At 32.8% G+C, this 22,379-nt stretch overlaps 1 protein-coding gene across 1 annotated transcript in view; it reads right to left on the bottom strand.

Moving 5' to 3' along the window:
• The window catches only part of LOC113522823 (filamin-A), a 110,924-nt gene that overhangs the window by 57,114 nt on the left and 31,431 nt on the right, over positions 1–22,379 (bottom strand). Inside the window, exons 6-20 of the mRNA XM_026908651.3 lie at positions 21,315–21,538; positions 20,013–20,154; positions 19,326–19,489; positions 18,856–19,031; positions 17,216–17,328; positions 16,336–16,517; positions 15,428–15,670; positions 12,764–12,890; positions 11,686–12,121; positions 10,065–10,255; positions 8,521–8,611; positions 6,931–7,093; positions 6,017–6,195; positions 3,528–3,619; positions 2,282–2,458 (exon numbers count right to left, since the gene is read on the bottom strand). Coding sequence (XP_026764452.2) covers positions 2,282–2,458; positions 3,528–3,619; positions 6,017–6,195; positions 6,931–7,093; positions 8,521–8,611; positions 10,065–10,255; positions 11,686–12,121; positions 12,764–12,890; positions 15,428–15,670; positions 16,336–16,517; positions 17,216–17,328; positions 18,856–19,031; positions 19,326–19,489; positions 20,013–20,154; positions 21,315–21,538 — 2,700 coding nt within the window. The remainder of the gene's footprint in view (positions 1–2,281; positions 2,459–3,527; positions 3,620–6,016; positions 6,196–6,930; positions 7,094–8,520; positions 8,612–10,064; positions 10,256–11,685; positions 12,122–12,763; positions 12,891–15,427; positions 15,671–16,335; positions 16,518–17,215; positions 17,329–18,855; positions 19,032–19,325; positions 19,490–20,012; positions 20,155–21,314; positions 21,539–22,379) is intronic.

Below are 22,379 nucleotides of genomic sequence, written 5' to 3'. Positions count from 1 at the left end.
AAATGTACATGTTTCTATTTTAGTATGTATAATTTTGACTTGAAATTGGAATGACCTAAATTCGATACCAAATACAATGGCCCACACATATGATATGCTTGGTTAAACTCTATTCATGTCATTACCAATAAGTAGTGAGTGGCGGTGACTGTTCGTAGGCAGTAAATACACGAAATACAAATACGTTTCGTCAGTATAATTTTAACTTATATCTATCGTCCACTGCTGCACAGATTTCTTTCATGTTTCACGACAAAATATAGATTGGAGTTATCTCACTAACTTCCTGCTTTAGAAGGAAATATTTTTACACTTCGTTAAAAAATAAGGTATATTGGAGGAACCCTGTCGTAAAACGAAAAATATTCCGTGTATACAATATGGTATTTTATGACTGAAAACTGATAAAGCAATTCTGAATAGGTATAGATTGTAAACAGACAATTTAGATTCTGCATACATTATACATTTTGTATACTTATTTTAAAAATCATGTTTTGTATTTTGTTAACAACAATTAAACTTAAAGACACACATATATAGGCTAATCTAGGTTGTATGTTGACGATACGTCATTTTTGATATTTCTGATTTCATATACTTATCTATTTAGTCTCTTCTATGTAGTCCCGAGATATAATAGAATAGGCCACCTCTTACCTTCCCGTAGGAGTCGTAAAAGGTGACTAAGGGAACTTAATGGTCGAGGGATGAGCAGCGGTTCTCTTAAAAGATCACCAAAAGCCTAATTGCGATTGCCAACCTGCCTGCCAAGAATGGCAACTACTAACAAAGCCCTCCTTATATGCAAGGCTTATGTTTAGCAGTGGATAGTTAACGGCTGATATAATGATGATGATATGATGATACTTATCTACATTGAAATTAAATATCTAAACAGAATGTTCAATTACGTATTGCCAAAATTCTAAATATAAACATTTCGATTTAAAATATTCATACCGTATTAAAAACTAGTTCACGAAACAATGCTGGCTGAGTCATTCTTTGTTTGTTGTAGCTTGTAAATATTTAAGGCGATGAGTATTCACATTTAAATAAATTCCTAAAGTTGACACAAGTGCAATATTTCTACCTTACTTATCAGTATTCGCGTATGTATTACAGAAACAGTTCTAGGTGAGTGTATAAGTATGTGCTGTATTCTCGTCAGGCGCGAGCTATTCTCTTTGTTTCAGGAATCACATACAATATGTAGCGGTTTGGGAGTGGCGGGCGTGGATAATGCGCCGGATCGGGCACCTCTTCAGCGGAACCACATGTGAAGGCGCTTACTAACGTGATTTGTTATAGGTAATTCAGTAGAACAGTGAATATTTGCGGGGATTCGAGACTATTTGAGATTGATTTCCGATTTTCGAATGTCACTGGGGTATTGAAGTTTGTTTTAATCTTGACAAATAATAATTCTATGGTATGAGTCAATTACAACATTTTATATAAATGATATTTATTTAAAGTAATCGTCATCATCGTATTGGTTGTTAACTGTCCACTACTTAACATATATTCCCCTATAAAGGGGGGATTTACCAATAGTTGCCACGCTTGGCAGGCGAGTTAGCAAGCGCAGTTAGGATTTGATGATGTTTTAAGAGATGTTTCAACCATTAAGTTTCTAGTCGCCTCTACGACACCCACGACAAATGTAGGAGTAGTCCATTCTATATCGAAACTACACAGCATCGAAAGCCATTCGAGTAACTATATGTTTAAAATCACATGTAAACATGTAATTAAGCTTCCTACATATATAATTAAAATATATTAATATTTATGCGGTTACATTTATACACATCTTAATTTGCAATAATGGCATATACGTTGATGGTAACTGTGCATCATCTGTAAACATAAATAGTATCATGGAATTTCGCAAACATACGAAGATACCCATGTATGAGTAGTATTTCTCATGTATCATTACCGAGGCCCAAGATTATATTAATGATTTATTCGTATGCAGTAATTGCTTTGACACAATCTAACTGAAACGATGTAAGCACAGGTCTTTGACGGAAGACAAGTGAGACAGAGGTATGCATGTAAATTAATTTTGTACAGTTTTTCATAAGTAAACAGGACCAGGCATACCAGGAAATTTTCTTTTACCCGATTATAATGAATTTAACCCGTTTCGGATATCTATATAATACTTTTTGGGCCGTACGCTGCTCAAATATGTTGCTAAATTGTCAAGTACATTTATAGGTTGCTGTCAACCAGTTTACTTGCTTTGCTATTTAATAAAGGTACTCACCAGGTACGTGTTCTTCGTTGAATGTGACGCGTACGGCGTGAGGTCGCTGAAGCCGCGGCGTGAACGATGCGGCATATCTATGACCGCCCAAAGGACGGACAGAACTCGCAACGAGGGCACCGTTACCGCCTGATACTTCGAGTTCTAAATGACCTGGCCTGGCATTGCTGCAGTCCACTATAGGAGGAAAAATGTTTTTTTGTAGCAATCATCAATGTAGCAAAATTGAATTTCAAAAAGAGAGAGCTAAGGTATTCAATACATTTTTCGTTTTTTCATATTTAGTATAAAATATCGAATAAGATGATAGTTCTTACTCAATGTAGTTTTTTTCGTGTACATGTTATCGTCCATTCTGAATCGATTTTAATAATTCTTTTTGCAAACAATAGTGTATAGATACTGCAGCGTTGTTCTTATAGGTATGTTTATCACGACGATTTATTAGAGTTGCTAATGTTTCGTAGAACAATATTTTTATCTAGATAGATCTAGTTCTACTTTAGCGCTTTAAGTTTAGACGATCAGAATACTCATATGACGTAAATATTAACGCATAAAATTATACATAAAATTTTCTTATGTATTATTACATTGAAAATATTAATAATAAATCACTTAACCAGTAACAAATATATTTTACAATGACAACGTGTATAATTGTGGAAAAGGGATTGTTAGTAATGGAGACTAAAAACTCCATTGCTAGCAGTATACCCAACCAGGTCGACCTCCTCGTGGTTATCCTGGAAACTATCATGGTTAATTCCTGATGGATTCATTATGACGGGCTAACTGGCCTGTTTTCATTCTCATCTATCACCCTTCACTGTTGCTCCGCCAGCGTATCCCGTTAGCGCAGGCGGGGTTACCAATCCATTTTCACCCATAAAAAAAAAGTCTATAATTTCGTTCGTTTTCTATTTCCTACAATATTTTTAAGCGTTCACCTTCCACTCTTAACAGTCAACGTCTTTTTGTAAACGATAATTTATCATGTAAATTCTTTGTTTTTAAATAAATCAATAACTGATTGCTAAGTAGACATAATTTTTAAATATATTTAAAAAAATCTAATTGATTAAATACAAATTGAATGAGTATCTTTGTCTATCTAAATACAAAAGCGACTTACAGATTAACTATATAGATTTTGTAATTGCTTCTTGTCTATTTACAACTTCTGAACAGATTTCACCGAGATTGTTTATCTCAAAGTGAATAATGGAAATAAACACTTCTTTACCTATAAATTCAACAGGTTGTCCCACCACACCTCTGTAACTCGGTTTTACGACTACTCCTTTGGCACCTCTATTGTTATCCCTTTGAATTGATCTGCAACAAATAATGCATTAGTATAGTGCGCTGTGGGACGTCAGTGATTCCGAATTGCTTTTGTTACCTTATCTATCTATTTTATTACACGATTGCTGACAATAGAAGGGTAATGTTTTCCGGACGTGTGTAAATAAGTCCTTGTCAGAACTTTTGTGTAATATAATGTTGTAGAATATTAATAAATGGAGTAAGATTCGATATTATTTTTTAATAGAATAAATATGGTGGTGCTAAACTCGCAAAAACATACGGATTTTTTATGATTTTGTTGTATTTTTTTTATTTTTTTATACAACTTAGAATGGCAAACAAGCTGACGGTCAACCTCATGGAAAGTGGTAACCGTCGCCTATAAACGTGAGCAGTACCATGGATATAACAGAGTATACTGTTTTGCCCATTATACCCCCCATGCGTTGCCATTCCTGAGGACTCAGGTGTTATTCCTCTGTACCCAGTAAATTTCACGCATATATACATAAATAATATTTATCACACAAAATTGTATTAAAAAGTTGACCCGCGTTTCTCGAAGCACTTATATGGAGACACTCTATCTATATAATCTAAGGTACATACGGATATATATAAAAGAGAAAGACAAAATAGTTCTTTTATATTTTAAATGTTTCAACGAAAATGTTCACATTGTGGATTTTCCACATCAAGTCCTACACTTCAGTTCAAGAATTTCTATAATGACGATATTTTATTCGAGTTCTATTGTAGAGGAAAGAGGTATAAAATATATCATTTTCTGCAAATAGTGAAGATGAAGGTGAAGTAAATTAATTTCGATTGTATTCGAAATAAAATGTCCACGGAGTCGTGCTTCAGCTTTTCCAATGTTATATGTTCATTTCGCAAAGAGAGTACTTTATTTATAATAAAAATAGTCCCGATAGTGGAAGGGTGGGTGTAAAATTTACAACGTCGTGAAAACGTCTGCTACGTTCAACAGATTCATATTTTCACCCGAGACTGAAGTTATTGCGTTCTTGTAGTTTCTTTCATTTGAAAATGGAATTCGGCAGAAACGACATAAACAGAGAAAGACAATTATGAAAACTGGAGATTGAATTTGAATTTGTAGACTATAATATAGTATATGTATATATTCTGTAAGTTTACAATTAATCTGTAGGTATATAGTCTACACATTTACGTTATTTCTACTGCAAATTTTACTATGCAATATCACTTTCAGTTTAATTTCAACTTCTTTTACTATTATTGTGTACATTATAATTATGCTATCTGATTTAGAAGAGAGAGAGAGTGGAGAATGTACAAGCGATGTACTAATGTATATACAGACAGGCTCGTATGCCTTTTTTGCGAAGTAGTCGCAAGACACTTGATGAGGAAATAGGTAGGATGATTCGGGATTAGAATATTATTCTGAGTGATTATCTTATAATATTAATAGTCAATAATATTAATATATATATACCTACTCTGAATAATACGAACGTTTATACTCTAAGATACAAATGTTTACATTACGAAAGGATCGAACCCCTAATCATTGGAAAGTGTAATCAGTGTGTTAGTTGGCATTTATTAATTATTTGAGGTTAAAATGGGAGAGGGTGGAGGGAAGGTCAGATTTCCGCCTTATAAATGAGATTTGGTGATGAAATCGTCTTTTTTATTATTATCTTATATAATTTCTTTTTTTTTACTAAATAACGACAGTCTAATTAATGAATGTTCCTTTAAACAATAACACCATCAATGTCATCATATCTATTAACTTTCAGTAAAATAGGTATATATTAAGTATACCAGTAGACAGAAGAATAAAAGAACAATGATCAAATTAGATACAATAAATATAGAAAAAAAGAGTTTTTAAAAATATATTAACTTATTTAGTAATTTTTTTTAAATAATAACACTAACAAGTAATTAAAAATAGTGCAGAAATTATACTGCGTTATCTAGTCCCAAGCTAAACAGAGATTGTACTTCGTATTAGGCGATTGAACGTCGTATATATGACCAGCAACACTAGAAGTGTAAAATTCTATTTTTTATCTTTATACAACTAAGAGTAGCAAACAAACTGATCGACAGTTTTAAAGTTTTTATTTATCTATCTATTTAACGATCACTTGTGATGAATACGACAATGAACATCACAGAATATATAGATAAAACTCTTCATGTGTTGCTATTCCTGAAAATTATAGTGTTATGATGTTAAGTCATCAGAGTCGTTTGCTCTGTGTTATAAAAAAGGCATAGTATTATAAAGTGAGATATGACAGTGAAATTACAGGTTACGAAGTCAACCTTTCATGTCGAAATACTGCCATACAATCACAGTTGCTTTACAGCAGTAAACACAAGTGGGACAGGGGTACACAAGTTAATAACTTTAAGAATTACCTGAAACGTGCGTGAGCGGCGTCCGTTTCAGTTCGGGCCCCCCCGTTCGGGTCGCGGGGGGGCCTATTGGATAAAAAAGACTGCTGTTGTTGTTGCTGTTGCTGGCGCTCCTCGACGCTGCTGTACGATGAGTCGCGCACCACGTACGAGCTTTCACGCACTTCGCGTTTGAACTCTTGCTGCGCGTGCGCATACAAAAAATATCATTAGGTGTAAATTTACTATGTATATTCCGTGGCTTGTCTGCATAAACTAGTGTATAAGGTACCCTATATATTTAGACAACCGAGCTGTGTACTAAATTTCATTAAAATCTATTTAGCTGTTTAATTTTAATGGAATAACAAACATACAAACATCTTTACAAATATTCAGATCTTACGAGTACTTAAAATTTTTTTTAGTTAGGTTTTATTACTATAATTAAAGATTGTGTCCCACAAAAAAACCGACTTCATTTATGACAAAACTAGTTATTTTTATTTAAAAACTAAACTACCAAATCGATTATGATAAAAATTTGATGGGACCAATCTGTAAGTATATCCACTCAGATAAAAAAAGAATTTCCAAATTGGTTTAGAACTGACGAAGTAATGAAGTAATAATCATAAAAAAAAATACAATCGAATTGAGAACCTACTTTTTTCTTAAGTGAGTTTAAAATATCTAATTATAAATTAATTACCTTCCTTTTAGTTTTTAAATTTTTAATGTAATAGTATTAAATCTGTCAAGGTATAAAATAGCTATTTAATTGCATTGTCTGAAGGTTATATGCTAAACTCTTAAATTGTGTAGATAATCTCTATGACTTTTGATGAATAAACTTGTAATATATCCAACTCGAGACCATCGTTAATGGGAGGCAACTAGGCTAACTTGTTAATAGTTTACAAACTGTATTCACTCACTCGACTAGTGTAGGTCTCAGAGTCGCGATCGTCTGCGAGCCGGTCCAGTTGTCGGTTGAATGAATCGCGCGAGAAGTCACTGAATTTGTTTAGTTGCGTGTTGCGCTTCGTCTCTCGATCCAGGGTACTCTGTCCGTAGCGTTCGGGAGTACTGGTATCCAAGCTGCAGAAATTCCACTCTTTACAGTACATATGATGGTTCATCATATTGATAAAAAAAAAATATTGTCAGAGCACTAAAATGCATTTTATTTTAGATATTGTACTAGCTACATTGCAATAACCCAAAATAATTAAATAATAAATAAATAAATAAATATATACGGACAAATCACACAGATTGAGCTAGCCCCAAAGTAAGTTCGAGACTTGTGTTATGGGATACTAACTCAACGGTACTATATTTATAATAGATACATATATATAGATAAACATCCAAGACCCAGGACAATCAGGAAAAGATCGTTTTCCATCATGACCTGGCCGGGGATCGAACCCAGGGCCTCCACGTCGCAGGCAGGCGTGTTGACCGCTGCGCCACGGAGGACGACAAATTGTTTACATTTTTTCGATATCAATTAGGTGGTACATTATTATATGTTTAATACTTTAATACATAATTATTGGATTCTTATCACGATTATTTATTTATTAATTATTACTAATTGATTTCTTATTATAGTTATGGTAAAAATGCTTCAATCATCCGTCAAACTGCGAAAATCTAAAAAACTTTAATATTCATTTATGGAAATATATAGATAGCCCGAATTGAAACACAGACGGAATTTAAGTAATTTATTCAGTTCTTACAAAAAGAATATACCGTGTATTCGTAGTGACGGAGTAGTAATACGATATTATACAGTCACCCCTTTTCATCGTTAGGGGAAGAAAAACATTATACTAAACTTCTTGGAGAGCTTTGTAAAATAATGAATCAATACAAGTGTCCTGTTTTATGGAGAACGATTCATGTTCAACGTGCATTATGATCGTCGAAATGAGCATGCATACGTTGTATACTTTTTGGATATATCATCACAGTGTAAGGAGTACTCGTATTCACAGTAGTTTTTTATACTGTAATATATACGTATGTACCGTGTAGGTCCCAGCATAGAATAGTCCATCCCTTTCCTTCTCGTGGGTGTCGTGAGAGGCAACTAAGGGCGTTTATAGTGGAGAGATGGGCAGCAGCGTTACTCTTAAAACATCACCAAAGCCTAACTGCGGTGGTCAACCTGCCAGCCAAGCGTGCTAACTACTGGCAAATCCCCCTCTTACGGGGGAGGCTTATGTTCAGCAGTGGAGAGTTAACGGCTGATACGATTTCTGTATTAATTAATAATGCGTACGTGATTAATATGTACCATTACATTGAAAATTTTGAACGTAATTTTTATGAATGACTACATTTTAATAAATTAATCATATCTATAGAACTGAAATAAATTCATTGTGCATAATTTTGTGCTTTATTAATCGAGAACCGTACTATTCAGGGAGTACAATTTAATTTTGTAGCTTATTATTGGACATACGGAAAGAATTTTAAGATAAATGTAAAAATAATATCTTACTGTTTACCTGTTAGCACTCATCATCTGTCTTGTCTTCTCAACAGAATCCCAAGAGTCTTTTCTGCCAACATAAGGTTTCCCTCCAGGATCACCCGTATCTGAAAAAAGGTATTGAAAAGGTGAGAAATGGGACTCGAACTTTGTCTATACTTTTTTTTTATACGAGTATATTAGATGATATTACCGTCAATTCTATTATATGTCAACATTGAAGTAGATCTTTTGTAAATTAAAAACTTATTAATTTTGTAATATTTTACATTATTTGATAACAATACTTTATTTTTTTTTTTAAGTGTCACACACTTACATCAAAAGCTTGGTATTCAAGCTAAGATAACCTATGTTGTAAGGAACCAGGTAACAAACATTTGGAGGTGCAATCCAGAACAGCCAGACCTGATCCAATTTATAGAAAAGTTTGTTTTCTAAATTGGATCAACTGGGAATCGAACCCGGGAACTCGTTAAAGCAAAGTAAGTAACTTAAATAAGTAAGTAAGTTAGGGGGAAGGGGAAAGGAATTGTTAGTAATATGGACTACTAGTCCCATTGCTAGCAATATGCCCTGTCAGGTCGATCTCCACGTGGTTCCCTTGGAAATTACTGTGTTGAATTTTAGGTATATTCATCACTATAAGCAAACTGACCTGCCCTTTCATCCACACTTATCACCCCTCACTAGTGCTCCGCCTGCGTATCCTGCTAATGCAGGCGGGGTTACCATTCCATTATCATTCATTAAAAAAAACGAAAAGTAATGTGCCGACCACTGCGCCATGGAGGCCGTCAAGCCTATACTTAGTGGAACTGTTACATAAACAAACTTCAGAAGAAAACAAACTTATCTCGTGTGCCCGTGGCAACTTTGGGAAATTCTTTTTTTAATGCTTACTTGCGTTATTTATAGAACTCCCGTGCACAATTTCATGTTTCCAGAACTACCGTATCAGTTGTCTGTCAGTCACTGTCTACCATTTTATTAAGGAGAGAACAGTGTTGTATTAAGGAGAATATGACATAAGAGAATATTACATTAAATTGTAGTGCAAGTACTAGCTATATTATGAGATGATGTCTTACTAAGAATAATCCCTATGGTTGACTGGGAGAGATGCTTTTAGCATTAAGTCCGTCATGTATACATATTTGCACTATTGAATAAATAAATAAATAAATAAAAAATAATAAAAACATACCAAGTAACAGAAATCAATTAAACAAGATATATAAATTAATATAAAATATTGTAAAAACAAACACACTTTAATTTTGAAGAAAAAAAGTATGGAACAATACGGAAATAAACCCATTTAATTAAAACATAATTATTAAAATCGGTTGAGAATTGGTAAAGATATCACAATAATAAAAAAAAAAAACAAAAGAGTTGAAAACTCTTATTTTTTAATAAACACTTATCAGGGCTGCTGGGCCACGTTTCAATGACGAATAAGATTCTCTTAGTTTAAATTACATTGAGAGCAACTGACAACTACTTACGGAAAAAACAGTTGAGAACCACCACTTTTCAAATAAAATAATTACTTACTAGGGCTCCCGAGTCTTCTGACATGATCAGTTTCCAATGATGAGTATGGACTTCCTTGGTCTAAATTATCTTGGGAGCCACTATATGAGCTGTACATCTTGTAGTTGGAACGCTTTTCCACAACTCGCTTGGTTGTTGTCACTGGACTATAGAGAGGTTCGTTGCTGATCACTCCCGTGGGACTACTTACTCTGAAAATATATAAAAATTTATATAAAAATTAGGAATATTATTGAAATAAATTGGAATTATGAGATAATACATCGAAAGAAAGCAATAATTAGATGCAACAAACTATATATTCTTATTACATTTAATAACGTCTATACGCTCACGACTTTGATTTTTAAGGGGGTAGTTAGAAGTTTGTTTATTTTACTACTTTTATTATTAATACTACTACTTTTAAAATATAAGAAAATTCTTTATATTATTAAATTTGTCAAGCATTAATACTGTTATACCTATATGTGTTTGAGTTAGTTAACAAAAAACATTGTTTTTTTTTATACTTAAAATGATATGGAATAAAAGTATCATAGTGAAATATAGAATAAAAATTTAAGTAACGAGAAATACGGTAAAATACTACAGTATTATAATATTATACTACAAGATAGATAGATACTCTTTATTGTTTCCTCCAAAAGATTACAGTAGTAAACTTTATATAGATATAAACAATTACAAGAAATAATCACAATGAGAAAACAATAGCCGACCATATTGCTAAAGGCGATCTCTTCTAGGCAATCTTTGGATGGAGAGGAGTAATTATAAACAATACAAGGTACTAAGTTATTGTCATATCAAATTTTATCTAAATCTGACGAGTCGTTTTTGCGTTACGCGAGCACATGCACACAATCATTACGATTATATTAAATACATATGTATACGTATAGGTAAATTAAATTAATAGATCACTTCGTAGTCATCTAATATAATAGTTTCACAAGTCAGTATAGGAAGTGGTGCAGTCATCTATGAAATTAACATTGTAATTAATTGTTGATAGCAATCAAGTGATAACTATTATATTATAGTAAACATAATGCATGTATAACTATGGAGGCAACGCTCAGAGTATATACATACCTATTCGCATTGTTATGCAGAATATGCTTGATAGTACCTAGATACATGTCATGATATAGCACTAATTGGAATACAAATATTGGTTAATTATAATTCTGCAATTAATACATAAATTAATATTAATGCACCAAGGAGATGTGGGGAGACGACGTATGTGACATATTTATACTAGTAATTCGAAATCTTTTTTTATGCGCTTTTAAAAGAGTAGAGATTTGATATATATATATTATTTTATGCATTTTAACAGAAATTGTACATTATTGAACGGAAATTTATGTTTAAATTGCAAGTGAAAAATGTGCCAATAAATCAGTCCAACAACGACTAAATGATTGGTATTAACGAACGAACTGCGAAAATGTAATATTTCCTACAAACAGAAAAGTAAGAAGAACATATTTTATACTTATGTTACATACATAAATATACCTAACTAATAAATAATTCTCTATAGTTATCAAGTCTAACTACAACCATATTATTCATCTAAATCTGAATAATATAAACTTTTGACACATACCTATTAATTGGACTTGCGGTCCTCAAAGGACTCAAAGGACTGTCTTTTCTTGCCAGCGGACTCGTTGTACGACCTACAGGGCTTGTTGCCCTGAACGGACTACCTGCTCTGTAAGGACTTGTAGACCTATTCAGGTCAAGTCTAGACCCATTTCCCAGATGTTTTGTCGTTATAGGACTTGCAGTTCTATTTCTAGGACTTTCGGAACCATATCTCGAAGTGAAGCTTTCCATTTTATTGGCTCTAGACGTGGAATATGCAGAGTCTGTGATATCATAGCTCTTCTCTTTAGTATCTGAGCTAAAGGATGATTTGTAATAATCGGCTGAGTCACGTCGCTCTTCGCGACGTTCCATCGAGCTCGTATTGTGTTTTGTCGTACTTGAATCGTATAAATTGTAATGGTTCATGGGACTTTCCGATCTTAAACGAGTCACTGCAAGTATAAGTATATAAGTTATTTATTTATTTATTTACGATTTTCTTCACAACATTTTAAATAAAGTAATATTTAGTTAGAGAGGTGTATACTCAGAGAATTAAATTAATTAAAATCAGTAATATAAACATTACATAAATCTTTAAGCCTTATTATACATTACATTTACATTACATTTTTTAAGTAAAATTGAAAAATTTTTGTACTGAAATTCAAAATTGGCATCGCTCCTGATATACCGATTCATACTTTTGAATTAATATTTTTAATATAACTTAGGATGGCAAAAAATCTGACAGCTCTTCTGACGGGAAGTGGTAATCGCTGCCTATTAATATGAACAATGCCACGAGCATTACAGAAATCATAGAATACACTGTAAAGCTTGTAACATTATCACCCTTAAGGATTATGGGGTACTTATGTACCTTGTAATTCCATTACTAAATAATTAAAATTTTTGGCATTTTGAAAAGAAAAGAAAGAATAATTAATATATTTACTGACATAAAAACGTAAGAGTTCCTTTGTAATAGCAAATTTTGAAAACAACGAGAAATATTACTTTGTTTTCAGCAGTACAACTTTAGACCTACATATCTATGACATCATTATATGTGTGATAGTATTCGAACTTACCTGGACTCGATATTCTTGCATATGCCGGGGAGGGACTAGAGCTTTCACGAGGTTTCTTCGACCTCGAACCTACGCGGAACATGTGCGGCGAGCCGTGCACGTCGTATCCGTTAAAGTAAATATACAGCTGCAAAATAAATATATATATAAACATTACTCATCCACTCGTCGTCAGTTTGCTTTTTATTAATAATTACTTTTGTTTTAGTTTTATAATCCCCGATGTAAACTATGTCTGTTTGTGGCATTGTAGCTCCCAAGGGATAAATCGATTTTGATTTACTGTTTATTTAAAACATTTCACTCACGAAAACATAATTAGTGGCTTAATGGTATACTAACGCAGGCTTATAAATAAAACTCGGCTATCGGTATGCTCGGCAAAATGTGGGCATCTCGAGTGTTACTTTCTTTACAATGGTGATCGTTGACTATTACCTCTAAGTACCTCATAAGGGATAACAACCATGAGCCTATTTTTTTTATTTTATCCACATGTTGTAAACACATTCCATTAACATAGGTTTTTGGTGTTTCAATGTTGTTTTTTTTATAATATCTTATTAGATAAAATATTATTAGTATAATTATTCATAATAAGCAAAAATATTAGATATAGAAGTTGGCTTCACAATACAGTTACGTAATCCCTTACAAAGATCTATGAGATTACGAGATGCAATAAGAATAGCATTGAATTTCTTGAATTTATCAGAATTTATTTTACGTTGAGCTCAAACTGTATTACTTATAACAAGCGAACAACATTTCTTAACAAAGCTGCTAATTAATTTTGAAAATGTGAAATTGAAGTTATTTTCCGCAAGACGCGCACTGAGATTTAACAAGCCTGACCTGGCGAGTTTAAGAATTTTTCAACTCTTTCTTAATTACCAACGTAAAAGGATATTGTTTTTTGAAGTAGTATTGTCTACCTATTGGTTACATGTAAATGATTAATTTATATAATTTTCTATAATCATTAGTATGCGTGAAATTACTGTTTTTTTTTTTCTGTACATATTGTTAATTATTATAATCTATATGATTCTTGAAAGAAAACAATAAAGTTTTCATTCATTCATTCAAAGTTATATTTTTTGTGTATGTTATGCGATATCTTTGACATTTTTGAACCCATTTTGATAATTTTTATTGTAATCAATAGTTTACTTTTGTATTAGCTTATTTTAACTTAGTCACGATTAAAGTTGTAATTTTTTTGAGTAAATATATTATTTTAACTTTTCGTGTTTATTACAACATTTGGGTAAGCTAAGCTTGTTACTATTTCAATATTATCTTTTCTTGGTCAATTTCTGATTACGAAACTTTATAGGCAGATCAACAAATAAGACATAGTGTGTATTAGAACTCTTGGTACTGTTCAGTTCGGTGGTAGTTTCGATTAGCCCACTTGCATAGATTTTCCTGCATCGACCGATATGAGTCGTGAGTTGATTGATGGATTTCCATTTCCTATTGTTGACATGGCGTGTTAGGAACACGTACGTATACAGTAAAGGAAATATATAATCATATACCAATAAACTATTTCATTTTTACGGCTTTTGTTATAGATTATTCTTGAGATTAATCATATTTTTATGTAATACCTGATGGAAAGAAATTGAGTCTGTACAATTGACGTGCATATAAAATATTTACGAGTTATTAAAGTAAAATTTAAGAAGTTTTTAGCCTATATAAAATCTGTCACGTATAGACAAACATTCGAATATGAGATAGGCAACCTTTACCACTTATCAAACTTAAATAATTGATTCCTACTATACTCATTGTATAGGTTGTAAGGAGATAATTAAAATTTACTTGTAGATACGTCTACACTTTTACCTGTACATGTATACCTATTGTTTTCTGTGTAATTAATTTGGCAATAATATAAGACACATTTTATTGCCGCATAAAGTATACAAAAACTAGATGTTAACTAAATTAGTATTTATATACGAGTATGTTAGAAGGTATTGGTACTGTGTTTTCTTTTTTTGATAGAATAAAGTAATAAAATGATAATATAACGGTTTTAATAATTTCTATAAAACGGTTGCTTTTATTCTGCACAATTGAGATTTGAGGCTAATTTAGGAAAGGAGTTTGCCAAATTGGCTTGAGTTTACGTTCACTGAGGCATCTAAGATACTTGTATTTCATTGCAGAATTCTCAGAGTACACAAAGTACTTTAATTTGAGAAAAATCATTATAATATCAAGTTAAGATTGAGTAATTGGATCCAATTATCAGAAATTTATTTTGTTGACGTCAAATAAATTTCTGTTAATTCAATCTATTATTAAATGAAATATTTAACTGTTATCATTTATAAATATTTATTTATGATTTCACATTTGACAATTTGTTAATTACAAATTGTTATAGAATTATTGTTAAAATATAAAATTATATTGTAATAATATTTTTTTAATAATATTTTAATAATATATATTAATATATTTTTATTTGTTATTATTTTTATAATTAATGGTTAGTTTTGTGACTTTCTAATAAATGTTTATTACATCGATTAAATTATTACATGACATTATATTAAAAGACTTGAACTTTCTTCCAATATCTTCATTCTTAAATTTGTATGTTATTATTATTATTGTTGTTAATTGAAGTTTAACAATACTCACTCTATGTTTTCCAGGCGCCTTTGGCATGAATGTAGCGCGGTACTTCGTTGCTGATAGCTTCTCAAGAGCGCACATGACGCTGCGTTTGTCATGAACTATATCTAATTGCAGATCACCCTTCACACCACATCCGCTAGTGTCCAACTCGAAGGAATGTGGTTTGAGAGGCTCAGCGCCTTCCAATGCTCCAGGACTGAGGCGAACACCAGCTGGGTCGAACACTTCACAGGTGAATGGACCACCCTAGAATAAAATATTTTAATCACACTAAAACCAAGTAAAATGGAAAATGAATTAATATAATGGACTAAAATGGAAATTAGTTCTAATGGTAAAACCAGTGTAAGGAACAACCAGTGGTCCATCGTCTTGAGTATACCCCAAATGATTATATTACAATTTGAGATATACGCTGAGTCCGAAGGTATCCATTGGATGCTTTGTAGGAAGGTGAAATTATACGGTACGAAGTCACAGCATTTAGATCTTAGGAATGGAAACACACGAGAGGTATCATAGTAAATATATATGTATGTAAATAAATATTTATTTCTCTCACAAAATAATAACATAATAAAATTTACAGCTATATATTTTAAAACAATCTTTGTAAGAGACTGGTGTCGGTACCCGTCTTACAGAACACCAGGCTCCAAATTCAAGAACATCTATTTTACTTGATTTGTATAGGTAAGAGTATACAAATTAATAAATGAAATTAGAAAATTTTTATAATCTACGTGTATAGTCATCATAGGGTATTCTGTAGTGTTTGTAATATTATTTATGTCGTGATGATGGTTATCACTTTCATTCCAAGCCAGCCGGCCGATGTCAACTTGTTTGCCATTCTAGGTGACATAAAAACCTATTCTCAAAAAATCCTAGCGTTTATCCTATATGTTTACCTGTATATGCTCGCCTTTGTAAGTGATAGCTATAGTCCATACACCAGCTTCGTCAGGTTGGAAGGTGGCGCTAGAGGCAGTGGTGCCGGGCGCAGAAGGCGGTGGGTGTCGCGCTTGCAGCGGAACAGCTCGACCGCTAGGCGAGTGTGCTGTTACATCAATATCTTCCCTTCTTGGTGCTCCTGAATTTAAATAAATTAAAATCATAAAAATAACACTGGTAGTAATAACTGGCATTAATTTCCGAAGTAAACAATTATGAAGTAACTTTTTATTATCTTTTTCGTTTGGAAAACGGAAAAATGTCAGGATACGGGAGCAAAACGTCTTAGTAGTCAAGAATAATGCATGAGGATTAGCATGGGTATTATATAATATTCTATCCATGGTGTTGTTCATATCTATAGAATAATTATCACTTTTAATCAGATTGTCTGTTAACTTGTTTGATATTTCAAGAAGCAAAAATCATAGAAATTATTTACATGGGTATTGCTTTATATAAGTTTGTAGATATTGTAACTTTATAGAACTTTTCAAAACAGCATTCATATTCAAGGAAGTCTTGTTCTGACATAATAAAAAAATATTAATTGTTAACTTCGAAAACCAGTGTTAATTTTATATTTTTTCTATTCCATCTATTTTTGTAGTCAAGTACTTTGTAGGAATGGCATCCTCGACTTTGAAGAGGTAGATATAGCAATGAAATTAGTGGGTTTACTATGGTTCAGTACTGTATTTAGGGGCCAGCAACGTGTGAATTAGTTCTCTGGTCCTACAAGCTTTTATAGGTTACCATAGATGTGCGTTATCAGGCATACTGTGTAGTATGCTTGATGTATAAAAAAAAATAGGAAAAATATTATTTAGGATTTACCAGTAGCACTGACTAGAACCTCCACGAGACTACCAGCGGCGCAGGGCGCCATGCCTGGCGGTGGGACCATGACCAGCCTTGGTAGCACCCTGAAGAAATATCTTCCATCCACTCTAAAATAAAATACAATTAGAACATTTTTTAAATCACGATCATTTCAAGAGTGTGTGGTTTGTTAAATTCAAAAGTAAAGCAATAACGAAAAATACTGAAAGGAATCTTGAAGTCAATTTTCATGAAGAATATCACTGTATTATTATGACCTGACAGTGTTACTACAATAAACGATAAAATTTTTATAAATATCGTTAATATAGCTGCTAAAGGAAATAACGTATTGAAATAAGTCTATAACCTATACCGAGGTTGGATTTCTGAAGGTGAATTGTATGGGTATATATGACAACTTTCGCATGATTGGCGCTGACTGTTGGTCGGTCGGAAAGTGTAAAAAGGTATATCTTTATCCTTAATTCATTAATAAAGAAAAAAAAAATGTTGTACAAAAAACAGTGGCTTCAATTGTGACTGCAGCACAAAAAATTATCAAAATCAGTATAGAACTAGCGAAAAAAAAACAAATACATGGTAATCTCGAGATCCATTTTCATCCCAAGGGCTCCAAGACTTCTCTTAGTTAGTATATTTTGTGACTTCTTATGTTTGGGATTACAATCCTTATACTTTGGGGGGAAATTGTTAGCAATGGAGGTTGACAGTCCTATTGCTAGCAATATGCTATCAGGTCGATCTACATGTGGAAAGCATCGTGAACAATTCTTGTTGAATTCGTCACGATGGGCTAACTGGCCTGCTTCATCCTCACTTATCATCTTTCAGTGGTGCCCCGCCGGTGTATACCGATAGCGTGGGTGGGGTTACCATTCCATTATCACTCATAAAAAAAAATCCTTATACTTTACATACTTGAAAAAAATTTCGCTCGAACTCATAAGAATCCAATGATTCTGGGTTACATTTTTGTATAAATTTTATTTTAATTTACATTTTTAATCAAATTACACCTCGGTGATAAATACTGCTATCGGTTTTAATACATGCGATATAACGCGATGTACTCGCCTTAACCATGTTGGATTTGAATCAAATATGCTCAAGAAAATATGGGCAGGTAAATAGAGTGTTACGTTCAGTACAATGGCAACGATCGATAAAATGGCTCATATGGGATTACAGTCGGAAATACATTTATTTACTAGTTGCATTTGCAACTTCGTTCCTATTGTGTTAGAAATTTGTTACTAACATTATCTAGAAAACTTTCATGTAAACAAAAATGTCCTCTGCGTTTTTCTCGATTTCATTCAATAGTCGCTTTCATCGATATCACTAGAATCATATCGACTTGACTCTAACAATAAAATATCCTTGCACCATTTTTAAATAATAGATATAAAACCTACTGTGCTATTTTCTCGTAATAACATAAAAAACAGCCAGCCTGACGTCAATTCTAAAAAAAGTATTATACATTGATGCTCCGATAGCCAAGGCAAATTACTTCTGCTTCCAAGTGCATTCGAATAGGGCAGAGAAATGTACATACAGAATAGTTTAATATGTGATCCTACTGGGAAATAGGCGTGAAATGGATCAACAAAGAGAATAGTGGAACTCACCTAATATCGTCAACTGTGAGCACTATTTCGTGCATGCCGGCGTGCTCCGGCACGAACTCACCGGCCCCTCGGGAGTTCAGTTTCAATACAGACTCCTGTTCTAGCGGATTAACGATGGACACTTTTACGTCTGATATTGAGAGCTCGTTCGATATGGACTCTACTCTTATATACGTCTGTAAAAATACACATAATGAAGCCACCACAAAACATTATTGTTTACCGAGGGAATAAAGTGGCCAACTATCAACGAGTGTGGCAGTTAATCGCCGAATCAAAGGAAAATCTTATAAAACGTACTTATGTACTTCCATTTAAGAGTTACTTAGTGTTTAAAAATTAAAGTATAACTTATTTGCCCATATTTAATTTCTTATAAGTTGTTGCTATTGTTAAAAGTATTGTCTATTATCAAGATTTATTTCTATTTTATATCTATTGTCAAGATTATTGAAATTACAAAAACTTACCTCTTCTCCAACTCTTCCAGACGTAGAGTCAAGAGCAACTCGCAACATATCATGCACCGGAGGTCTTGGAGCGACATTGCGGAATTGAGTAGCCCAGGTCATCACCCCCAAGTGTTCAGTTTCGTTTTGACTCATATCCTTAGCTGATAATACTGGTTGAACTCCTACAAGACGAGAAAAGAAAAGTCTTTGTAGAACTGAGGATTTTGTTTCGGAGAATAATTATTAATTTACCTATATGTTATTTATGTACACCTGGTCCCTTATAGTCAAAGCAAAGAGTGTCAAATGCACCATCTTTATTATATTTACTTTTAAATTTCATGGATCTTGTAATAATTTCGTATTAATGGCATTGATTCTCTATATACATGATGAAGATTAGCCTATTATTATTACGCTGATATGCAGGATTTGATTTTGAGTTTTTTTTTTCTCTTGCAGTTTGAGGGCGTAAAGGAAAGGTGATAAATTTTACTTTAGTGTTCAATGATAAGTACTGTGTTAAGTTTATTATACCTCTTAAATATACACCTTCATTTTTTCTCAAGCATCTCTATCCCATTTTAGATATTCAGATGCCCAGCAGACATAAAGAAATTACAAGGTTTCTACTTTGTTCATTTAGTTGCATTCATTTATTTATTTTAAAATATTATAAAATTATTACTGGGTAGGTAATCTTACCAATTTTCTTAGCTGCATCAATGGCATGCTGATTATTTTCTTCCCATCGGGCGGGATCGCGTCGCAATCTGTTCGGCGGTAGTGCTGGTCCACCCATTGATCTTACTAGTTCATTGGCCACTCGACCATCGTTCCAATCAGTCTAATAAATGAATTACAATATTTATTTTTAGGATATATACATATGAATCCTTACTTGAATGATTATAGATGAATATTATAATATTATGGTAATGGTATGGTTATGGTAATTGAACGATATCTGTTTATGGAAATGTTTAAGAAAAATTTATATGTGGGGTTTTAATAAGATTAATAGATGCCAAAACAAAGATTTTTAGAAATTTTGTTTTTCTGTTTGTCTGTTTTCTTTTATACCACGAAAGTGGCAAATAAGCATACAGCCTGCCTGATAATAAACGGTTACTGTAGTATATGGACATCCATAACATTAGGGGTACACTATTGTAGTCCTGGGCCTCTAGACAAGTGGCAAGCGAATTCGTCGATTGAATCGACATCGCTAGCGAGTCCGTGAGATAGAATGAGATAGCAATGCAAAAAATATCAATGAAAAAGTTTTACTTTAATCTAATCGAAGATTTAAACAGTGTATTGAACAATTTATCCGTTTGCCGAAAAATATTGGGTAATGTTTTCAGCATAAACGAATTTATTGATAGAATTATTATCACTAACAAGTCAACGAAATAGAAAGAGATGGCGATGTGCGCTTTCTTGTTCTTTTTTTATATGAGCGCTAACCAAAACCTGTCTATAGTTAGATTCGTTTGTATTTTGTCTAAGGAGCTTGTGGGCGCTTCACAATGTTTTTTTATACCACGAATGTGGCAAACTAGCATACATTCCGTCCGACGTATGTACAGTTTAAATATAAGCAATCAACTAGGTTAGGATATTATAAAAGTTTGAAATATTTATTATATTTGTGATACGTGACCATTCCATTTGGCATGTGATTTACTCGATAAGATGATAAAATATTGTTCACGGCTATTACGTCATAACCAAACAAATATACCATTTAGCTGTAGCACTGAATCCTACAAATTGTTTAATAGATATTTTTATAATAGTAATTTATATATATGTATTTTGAACTTTGAAAAGATACTTTAGAACGCTTAATCACACTTATTTAAGTAAATGTATTTTAATGAAATTTGGTACACACAACCATAACTTGGATAAACACATAAGATCTTAATCCTAATTTATGCAGGTAAAGGTATGATATAACTAGTGGTTCATAATTGTTAAATACAAATATTTTAAACTCACTGTGAAGTTTGTTATACCCCTCTCCAGTCGCGAATTTACAAAGTCAAGCGTAGCCCTGTACCCAGCGGAGCCAGGTTTCATGAAGTACGACAAATAAGTCATGCCAGAAAGCTCATCTAGCCATGGTGAGGCAAGGTATTCTGGTTCCAATACCATAGGGACGTCGAGCTCTCTGTGAGCTAACTTCATCGCTCGACGACAATTCTCTACGGCTTCGTGACGATCTGAACGGTGACAAATTCTTACGGTCATTTTAAGTATTAACACAGATAATATAATTGGTATTTTTTTTTAATGAATGATAATGGAATGGTAACCCCGCCTGCGTTAACGGTATACACTGGCGGGGCACCAGTGAAGGGTGACAGATGAGGATGAAAAGGCAGGTCAGTTAGCCCATCGCGATGAATACACTTGGAATTCAGCACGATGGTTTCCAGGGGGACCACGAGGAGGTCGACCTGTAAGGGTATATTGTCAGCAATGGGACTGATCCAATCCCTTCCCCCCAATATAATTGGCATTAGTAATACATGTTTGACAAAATAAAATAATAATAATGTAATTTTATTATTGATTACCATTTAATTATTCGAAGCAATTAGAGTAAATCTTATTCATTATCAGAAAACAATTTAAAAAGTTATGTCAGTGCAATCTATAATAAATAGTTATCGGAGCAATCTGTTCAAAATTGGTACAGCAACATTTATAAAACATAGGAGAATTATAATTAATACTTTTAATGTATTGCTTTATAATATCTAAATAAGATAAAGAAGCTGTAACAGAAAGAAGAAAAAGCTATATAAAAAATAGCTAATATTGGCATATGATTATGGCACAGTATAGAAACGGCCTATATTAAGCTTTGAGTACATATAGGAGTATACTGATATTAATGATGATGATAATGATAGTGATGAAGAGAAGTAAAAGTATAAGTAGAAATCTACCGAGATAGTATATCAGTTCAGTATTTTTCTTATAGATGCTAGCGTATCAATAAAAACAATGAGGAAATTGATATAATGGAGCTATCTATCACGCGGGTCGACATCTTAC

The sequence above is a fragment of the Galleria mellonella genome, unplaced genomic scaffold (assembly GCF_026898425.1).
Source record: "Galleria mellonella isolate WM207_F2 unplaced genomic scaffold, CSIRO_AGI_GalMel_v1 utg38, whole genome shotgun sequence".
Taxonomy (NCBI): domain Eukaryota; kingdom Metazoa; phylum Arthropoda; class Insecta; order Lepidoptera; family Pyralidae; genus Galleria; species Galleria mellonella.
The sequence above is the reverse complement of the archived record's forward strand: the minus strand, read 5'-3'. Positions and strand labels throughout refer to the sequence as shown.